The 9,757-nt window shown below is 36.0% G+C and overlaps 1 protein-coding gene across 6 annotated transcripts in view; it reads left to right on the forward strand.

Moving 5' to 3' along the window:
- LOC108973982 (cytohesin-1) overlaps positions 1–9,757 on the forward strand; it is a 79,112-nt gene that overhangs the window by 62,684 nt on the left and 6,671 nt on the right. For all 6 annotated transcript variants that reach the window (XM_018941554.1, XM_018941552.1, XM_018941555.1 and 3 more), the window contains one exon: positions 2,514–2,646. In XM_018941554.1, the coding sequence (XP_018797099.1) occupies positions 2,514–2,646 (133 nt within the window). The remainder of the gene's footprint in view (positions 1–2,513; positions 2,647–9,757) is intronic.

Genomic DNA, 9,757 nt, shown 5'->3' on the forward strand with positions numbered 1-9,757 from the left:
CTATAACTTTTCAATGCAATTAAAATAAATGAAAATACAATTCAATACTCAAAGTACACAAATTAATCTAATCTAATTAATTTACAGCAAAATAAAAAATTATGTAAATGACGGATAATGAAATCTCGATTATCACTTTATCATGCGAGAGTATAAAATGTTCGGTGACACCCGAACTTAGCCCTTTCTTACTTGTTTTTAATTTTTTTATTTTTAGTTTTTCTATTATTTTTCCAGTTTCGTAATTTTTGGCTTTTCCTCGTTGATGGCAAATTAGTTTCTTATTTAATGTTAGGAGCATTACATGGTTCGAATTCACACACGTCCATCCCGTTATTTGCGCTAGAAAGTGTAAAAATTCATTTGGCAAAGGAAATGAACTAATTTAGAATGCTATTGTTGTCGCTCTTTGATTCGCACACTTTCGAATTCGCGAAATGTGTGCGTAAATGAGCGGTGTAGTAAGGAAATTGTAAGCAATTACGAGGGTTGCTGAAGCGATTTGTCAACTGGTAGTAAATATATGGTGTTATAAAATAATTTCGCTAAAAAATATTAAAATTTTTGAGGAACAATATAATTTTACTCTATATTTTAAAGTTCAGTTTTTCGTACTTTCTTTTCTTTAAAGAATTTTATTAAATCACTGAAGCTAGTGTCATATTATTCCTATAAAATCAGCACTTATCAACCGAATCTTTTCGGCGTTTTGCTGTTAAAGCTTGCTAATATTGGCGTAGCCTCCAGAACTATAGTTTGTTGGTACTTTTTCCTTTCATTCAAATTTATGAAATAATCTCAGCTATTGTCATATATATCTTCCAATTCCGAAAAAGCAAATGTTGCCTACATTTCAGCGCTTTGCTTTTGAAACTTACTTACAGTCGACATAATTTTTATTCCTTGGTACTTTTTCCGTCTAACTAGTTACAATTTTGTCTAAAAAAAACGGAGCTAGGCCACATTTTACCTCCAAAATATACTGTGCCAAACAAAGTAATCCTTGCCTACATTTGAGCGCGTAGCTATGAAAAACTCGCCGTTCGTACTAGCAGGGATCAATGAGTAAATGTTTTTATAATCATTATGCCCTATATGGGGTATATTAAACTTTGTCTCTAAGCTTGTAAAGTCCCGAAGATAATGTTGGAAAAACTTTAAAGTATATATAAATTATCAGCATGTCGAACTGAGTCTTGAGGTTGAGATTGGGCTTTAACCGTTTGAATGTATATAAGAGTATGCGAACCAGTCAATAAGTTTTACAGATTTTGATCTCAGATTTCGCATACTCGTTTTTCTCCCCGTAAAGCTGCTCATTTGTCGCAACCGACCATATCGAATCACCATAGTTCATGTCTTTGTAGGGAAAACTTTTTTCTTCGTTGAGGTATTTTCACGAAATTTTGCATGGATTATTGCCTCAAGCAACGCTACAGTCTGTAAACAAGCTGCATCAGATCACTATATCATATAGCTGTCATACAAACTGAACAATCAAAATGAAGTCATTGTATGGAAAACTGTTTTCCTTGTCAAGATATTTTAATGAAATTTTGCATGGATTACTACCATAGACTAAGCCACAATCAATGAAGAAATGGTTCAGATCGGACTACTATAGCATATAACAGTCATACAAAGTGAACGGTCAAAATCAGGTTCTTGTATGAAAACGCTTTTATTTTTCGAGATATCTTCAAGAAATTTTGCATGGATCATTGTCCAAGCCAACGGTATAATTTCCGAAGAAATAGCTCAGATCGGCCTACTATAGCATATAGCTGTCATACAATCTGACCGTTGAGAATCAAGTTTTTGTTTGAAATCTTTTGTATTTGCAACCGAAGTTAAAGTTTTTTCTTGTTTATCATAATATTATATACAAACACGGAAATAAATATTATTTCATACAAATTTAAAAACTTTTGCGCTAACCCGAGTATTTACGCCACGGTTAAATTACCATTAAAGGCACATCGTACCTCGCTTGTTAATTACAAAACTCAGCTGCATTCGTTATTTTGCCTGTGACACACGCATTACGGCTGAATTTCAACTAGCTTGTATTTGTAAACTTTGGCTATTTTTAAAATTCACCAAATGTCGTCGTCGTCATCATCAACTTTGTTGTCGTCGGTGTCGCCGTTTGCCAACAAAGTGTGTATCCTTCCTCTTCCGCTTGAAATTCGCATGCGAAATGCAAATCTCATTCACACGCATTTTCCAAAATACAAATATATAAGTTTTCTATACAAATTTGAAATATACATAAATATATATAGATATAGGTACATAAACATAGACATATGGTGAGTATACCAAAATTTAAGTCGTTTACCTTGTGTTAACTTAATTGTCTGACGGAATTGCAATTCGCCACTGCTGTAAATTCAATATTTAATTTGCTTGTCTAATTTATTTTAAGCGTGTAATATTAAACGTCTTCCTTTTCCTAATCTCTTTCGTAAATTCATTATTTAATTTTACCTTTTCCTTTTGTATACTTGCAGCAAATCAAAGATGAACTCGGTGAGGTCGTATCGGAAATGGAGTCGCTGGACGTGCCCGAAGAAAATAAACATTCCAATAAAGAGAAACAAATGTCAATTGGGCGGAAAAAGTTTAATATGGATCCAAAGAAAGGTAAATAATGCATACACGATTTCTATTTGTACTGAAACTCTATAGTTTAATCGAAATTAGTAGGTCGAAGAATTGTGCGAATTATTGCTTCGATTCTCATTTAGTACTTAGTCTAAATAAAACCAAAAATATTGCTAGAAAAACATTATTTATTTATCAATAGAGCCTCCTTAAAGCGATACCTCGAGATTTTCTATTTAATAAGTACAAGCACGGCAAGATAAGTACTCAGCCTACAACAACCAATTTCGGATAAGCCGATTTATTGCTCAATATAGTGTCCTTTTAACTACATACACTAAACCCAGCGATGATCAACTTGCCTATCTCCCTGTTACGATAATCTCCTTATTCGAATAAATTTTTTGCCCGGCGAGTGACTTTTATTAGTTTGGGAACAAAACAGTCGAGACGGAAGAAGTTAGAGTCTTTCCGGGCGATGAAGCCTCTTCCACACGCACTTCTATTAGACTAGAATGGTTACATCGCATTATAGCCGAGAAACCATGTAAACATTGCCTGAGTCACTTTACTCAGGGCCGTATGTCTATATCTACGCAAACAGCTTAGTTTTTAAGATATCGATCTGAGCTTTTGCACACACCTTTTTCCTTCCAAAAAGCTGGTCATTTGTTGAAACCACCGATATCGGTCCACTATAGGATATGGCTGTCATACAAACTGGACGGTGAAACTCAAGTCCCGATATGAAATTTGTTTTAGTTGACAAGATATACGACGAAATTTGGGATAGTTTATTAACTAAGGCACCGCTACAATCTCCGAGCAAATTGTTCAGATCGGAACACTATGGCATATAGCTGCCATATAAATTAACTAATCAAAATGAAGTTCTTGCATGATAAACTTTTTTATTTGACAAGTTAGCCCCAAAAAATTTGGCATATATTATTCTTTAAGGGACCGCTACTATCTCCAAAAAGTTTATCCAGATCGGACAACTATAGCATATAGCTGCCATACAAACTAATCTGTCACAATCTGGTCCTTATATGGAAAACTTTTCCATTTATCGAGATATCTTTAAGAAATTTCCCAAGAGTTATTATCTTAAGCACCGCAACAATGTAAGAACATATTGTTCAAATCGGACCACTATAGCATATAGCTGCCATACAAACTGATCAGTGAAAACCAAGTCCTTGTATAGAAAAACTTTTTTATTTGACAAGTTAGCCCTAAGAAATTTGGCATATATTATTCTTTAAGTGACCGCTACAATCTCCAAACAGTTTATCCAGATCGGACAACTATAGCATATAGCTGCCATACAAACTAACCTGTCCAAATCTAGTGCTTATATGGAAAACTTTTTCATTTGTCGAAATATCTTAACGAAATTCAGCATAGATTAGTACCTAAAGCACCGCAACAATGTAAGAACATATTGTTCAAATCGGGCCACTATAGCATATAGCTGCCATACAAACTGATCGGTCAAAATGAAGATAAAGACCTCTTTATACTACAATATTTTAAGCTATAAAAATGTATCTGTGGATAACTTCAGTGCATCCGCAGTTAACTTTTTTTCTTGTTTCATGTTTTATTATATTTTTGATTTCTTGCTTCTTAATTTTTATTTTCTATATCTTTTACCGGCTCTTAAAATATATTTAACTTTTTTCGCGCGAACTCCTTAACAAGTTTCTCGAAGTAATTGGCCATTAGGGAATACCTTAACCGATAATAACGAAAGAAATTACCCGTGCACAGCAACACGCTTCAATGTGTATTTATAAACGCTTATTAACTGCTGCTGCTTTGGCTTTCCCCAATACTCTTAATAACCGAAAATAAAGTTCTTTGTGCTAAGTGTCGAATAAATGGCATGCAAATGCAAAGAAAAATGCACAAGCAACAACAACAGTGGATGCAACTGCAATTAAGGCGTGTCACTCGCGCCTCTTTTACGCTTAAATATGCCGACGCACAGCCAAGCACACATACAAATGCATGTCCCCATCGTGTCTGTCCCTTTGCGCGTCCACTCGCGGCCTGTTATATTTACATAGACAGTGTTTTTGTTTTCTTTTCATTTTTTTTACACGCTTCGTGTTTCACTTACGATAATTTAATTAAATTAATTAGCCGCACATGCCACTTTTAAACACAAACATCGTTCGTTTTATGTGCATATGTGTGCCTGTATTTGTCGTGGCATTCGAGTAATGTGCCAATCCCTTTCAAATGTCAACGAACTGTCAAATTTGTCAGTCGATATGCATTTAAAGTGTTATTTACTTGATTGCCGCGCAACACACTTCAATTATCCGACTACATCTGCTTTAAAGTTGGCTCGAGTTTGTGCGCCGGTACGCTTTTTTCCCCTCACTTCATTGCTGCTCGCCCGTACATCCTTCAAGTCTTGACATATGTCATACAATGTGATAAAATTGTCATTAATTTGGTGATGTTTGATTCTTCTGCCGCTTTCGACACTGAACGCAGGCTAAGATATTTTCTCTTCACAATTAGGGGGTGTGTTGAGTCGAAAGCACAAAAATTTGCAAACAAAAAAATTAAGGAATTTAAACGATTAATGGATCAAAGCGCCGAATGCCTTTGCATTGATCTTTTTTGTACCATCGCAACATGTTGAGCTGAGTATAATAGTTTTTGTCACCTAACGGTTGGTTAAGTTGACTTGGACCGAACAACTTTTTTTATTCCAGTCCGTAAAAAATAATGAACTAAAAGATCAACTTTTTTCAATACCTGAAGGGGCAATTGATGCGTTCAAAACTCATATTTTGTAGATACCTCAATCAGTGTGGCCAAAGTGCTTCGACATTTGGTTTAAATGTATGCAAAAGTGTATTGATATTATTGGAAAATATAGGTAGTCGAAAAAGTCTTTTCGCATTTTGACAATAGATGTATTTGTTGTCGTATATCTCCAATGCTACCAATCACACAGTGTCACATCATATTTCCAACACTATATAGAAAGGTGAGATTATCAACAAGCTTATGCTAAAGCACCTAGGCTCGATGGGATTAAGTTACCTCAGCAAATTCCTCAACCTGTCGCTCAACACTCTTCTGATGTGTATTTGAAAGTCGGAGAGGTGGTCCCACTACTGAACCCTGGAAAACCCGCCAACAAAGTGGAGTACTACCGTCACTTGTGGCCTTGCAACTCCCGACATTCACTCACAAACTGAGGGGAAGTTGAAACTTTTACAGTTGTTCAAAAATAAGTTAAAATAATGAAGAAATTCGCTATAATTTGAAATTTTTTTTTATAAAAAACGGAAGAGTGCCACGCAACCGACCAAGGGAATTTGTGAAATTTACGGAGACGTTGCTGTATCAGATCGTGTAGCAAAACAATGGTTCGCTCGCTTTTGTTCTGGAAATTTCGATGTGAAGAATGCACCCCGCTCTGGTCGACCTATCCTTGAAAAAGTGGGTGAAATTATGGAAAAAATTGATCAAAACCATCACATAAGCAGCCATGACATCGCTACGGAACTTAATTCTTTGCTGAAACGAAATGAAATCGAACCATTTCTGAAGCGAATGGTAACAGGAGACGAAAATTGGATAAAATATGACAATAATGTGTGAAAAAGATCATGGTCCAAGCGAGGTGAAGCTCAACAAATGAGCGCAAAGGCCAGGATTGGCGGCTCGAATGGTTATGTTTGGTGGAATTCGAAAGGAATCATCCACTATGAGCTGTTCCAGCCTGGTTGAACGATTGATTCTACATTTTACTGTCAACAACTGATGAGATTGAAGCAAACAACCGAAAAAATAGGCCCAAAACTGATCAACAAAAAAGGCTTCGTCTTCCATCAGGGCAACGCTAGACCACGCACATTTTTCATGACTCGGCAAACAGTGGAAATTGGCTGGGAAGTTTTGATGCAACCACCATATAGACCCGCTCTTGCACCATCGGACAATCTTTTATTTCTGTCAAGACAGAACTCTCTTAATGGAGTAAAGTTGGCTTCAAGAGAAGCCTGTGAAAATTATTTGTCGCAGTTTTTCGCCGAGAAACCAGACAAGTTTTGCACTGAAGGAATAATGTCTCTAGCGGAAAAATAGCAAAAATTGGTCGACCAAAATGGTACATATTTGGTTCATTAAAGTTCATTATAAATATAAAAAAAAAAGTTGAAGTTTGTTTAGTAATACGAAAAGACTTTTTCGACTACCCCATATTGAGGTAAAATATTAAATACTTCGATCTTGCAAATTGTGCGAGCTTAGCATTTTCGACTGCAGCCGAACTTATCCCTTTCCTACTTGTTTTATTGTTTTTTCTCTTTTTTTTATATTAAATATGCCGTGAAGACAGCAATTTGCTCGGCAATTTAAACACAATTGTGACTCTGTGAAAATGAAGGGTTTTCCATAACCTAAAATATATGGGCGCTGATTACCAGCGAAACGCCGCAGTCACTTAATTTTGCGTAAATAAAAATTTACACACACATATACCTAGTTATATTTGTAGTCAATGCTGACGCACCTCTTTTTCAACGCCACTTAATCGCTCCAAACCGACAGTTATCAGCGTAACCGCAATTTCCAAACAATGAAAAGCATAACAACCTAACACATGCCCATGCAGCAGCGTTTGTAACGGTTTATACTTTTGCATTTTGCGAAATCGTCACCAACTATTATTATTATTATTATTATTATCATAATAACCGACGTCAGCCATCCATCACCGGCACACACGTCAACAAATACCAGTATATACCGCGATTTATACAATATATTTACATGTAGGTGTGTATGTATGTATGTATATTCAGCTTATAGTTGCGCGTTCGGGGGGGCGAAAACATACAGCGGCGCTTTCGTCACCGATTTAATTGCCGCAAATGCTTCATTGGCTGTCGGCATCGGCATGTCTGCTCATTCATTTTGTTGCCATTTGTGGTGCTCCCCATGCGCACCGCGATTGCCGCCAGGCCACAGCCGTCACTCCACAGTCAACAACTCACCTTAAATATGTTGCTTGCGCTGTATTTTTTATACATTTGTACATGTGTACATATATGTATGTATGAGCTACTAATCTCTCTCTGTTTGTTTACTTTGTTGTCTGCTTCCAAAATCTAGATTGGATTATGTGGTCGCTCTTCTTCTGGTTTGTATGTAAATACAGTTCTGCTTCTGATTGCTCTTTTCCAGTCTGTATAAAATTTCAGTGTTTTCACAATTCTTTCACCTCGGTTTTGTGTGGATTTTTTCGATTTGGTTTTGTCGCATTATCATGTTTTCTTTTTCAGCTGTGCGAGTAACGTTTTTTTTTTTTTTTTTCTTGGAATATATCCTGTATTGAGCTTGATAGGTGTTTAGTGGGTCTGTGTACAGAGACAGTTCGCATTGATCGTGATTTTCTGCAAATAAGCTGGGGTTCTCCGTCTACTTTATTTCTGAATATAGTCGACGATATTTGTGGTCACAATTCCAAAAGCCGTTAAGCCGACTCACAGTAAAACCCAGTTTTTTCTCAAATTCAGATTTCTGAGATTTTCACAGTATTAAAAAATTTTTTTTTTTTACACTTAAAAAAATGTTCGAAAAAATCAAGTACTGACTTCTTAGATACTTTACATCTTACCTTCTTTATCGGCCGAACTCATGTTCTCGAGTAATACTGCTGTAAATCCTATCCTTGGTGCCATAAAAGTCAAGGTCTGTTTCGATTACACCGGCCCAACTGCCTCAAGAAGATTTCCGAGAGGTTCGCAGTATCAAATTTTCATTTTTACACTTAAAAAAATTTTCGAATAAATCAAGTTCTAAAATTGAATTTTTGACGTCAAAATCAACCCTGCAAATGACTTCTTAGATGTTTTTAAGCCATTAGGCTTGCGTTTTCTTTTTAATCGACGGTCAAGTCAAGATCTGTTATACCAACCCAACCCAACAGGTGATCTAGTCACTCTCCCATGCATACTTCTTTGCATTGCAGCTATTTCCTTTCCCAGAATTCCTTTGTGACCTGGAACCGCGCCGCTTTTCGGTGGATGCTATATCTACTGCCGCCTTGCTTCTAAGGACATACTTTGACGCAATGCGATGTAGGATTATTGTCTTATATTCCGATGAGATTATTGCCTTATTTGCCGGCTGTCTATCGACGTATAAGTATATTTATCCTTTTTTTGTTATTTCCTGCGCTTTTAACTATCTCAGCCGCAAAGACTTCCGCTTGGAAGATACTGTAGTATTCTGGAAGCTTGAAGCGTCGTCTCGGATGCAGTTTTGAGCAATATATTCCGGCTCCCACTCTCTTAGACATTTTTGTTCCGGCTGTATAAATGTTGGAAGCTGTTTTTTGTGAAATATTTTATAGCTCATAGTCAAAATCATTGTCACAATCTTATTCCGATCGTTACCTGACAAATATATCTAAAAAGTCGTGTAAAAAACTCGATCGATCCGACCGTTTGGAGATAATCCCAACCGTTTCGGAAACATTTTCCTAATGGATTCTAAGAACAGTGTTTTGAGAGAAAACCGGGTTTAAAGCTTTGGGAACCAATAAATGAAAAAAAAAAATCTTAGAAATACGCTCAAATCTCCGGAACTATTTGCCGGATGAGCTCCAATTTTTCGAAGAATATTCAAAAATATATGTTATGAAAATAAAAATAGTTTTTTGAAATTCACTAGCGTCTTTATAACCGATTAACCAAATCAGAAAGGATTCATCAAGTAGTTGGTATTGTAATTACTCTTCAGATAACTTTCCTTGCTTAGATTTAAATTTTGAGCGTTCCCGGTCCAGGGGAGCCCTACAGGGTCTCATTTCATTTCCATTTATCCAATGTCTACTTATATCTTTGCTATATTTACTTTGTGTCCATACTGTGCGCATGGTATTTATCCGTATGTTGGGCACACCTTCATTTACCAGTGTGTACATATCAAGAATGTAATTGATGCTGTGTGTACAATTCAATTGCAACACACAACTTAATTTCAATTAATTTCAAGTTCTCTTTGACATATGTAGTATGTAAATATGGGTATAACAATTGTTTGTCTTATTTTCTTTTTTGGTAGTTATTTCTTTAAATTTTTTTTGGTAAGTTTCTTTTTTAATTTTTTT

The sequence above is a fragment of the Bactrocera latifrons genome, unplaced genomic scaffold, assembly GCF_001853355.1.
Source record: "Bactrocera latifrons isolate USDA-ARS-PBARC rearing strain unplaced genomic scaffold, ASM185335v1 scaffold_513, whole genome shotgun sequence".
Taxonomy (NCBI): Eukaryota; Metazoa; Arthropoda; class Insecta; order Diptera; family Tephritidae; genus Bactrocera; species Bactrocera latifrons.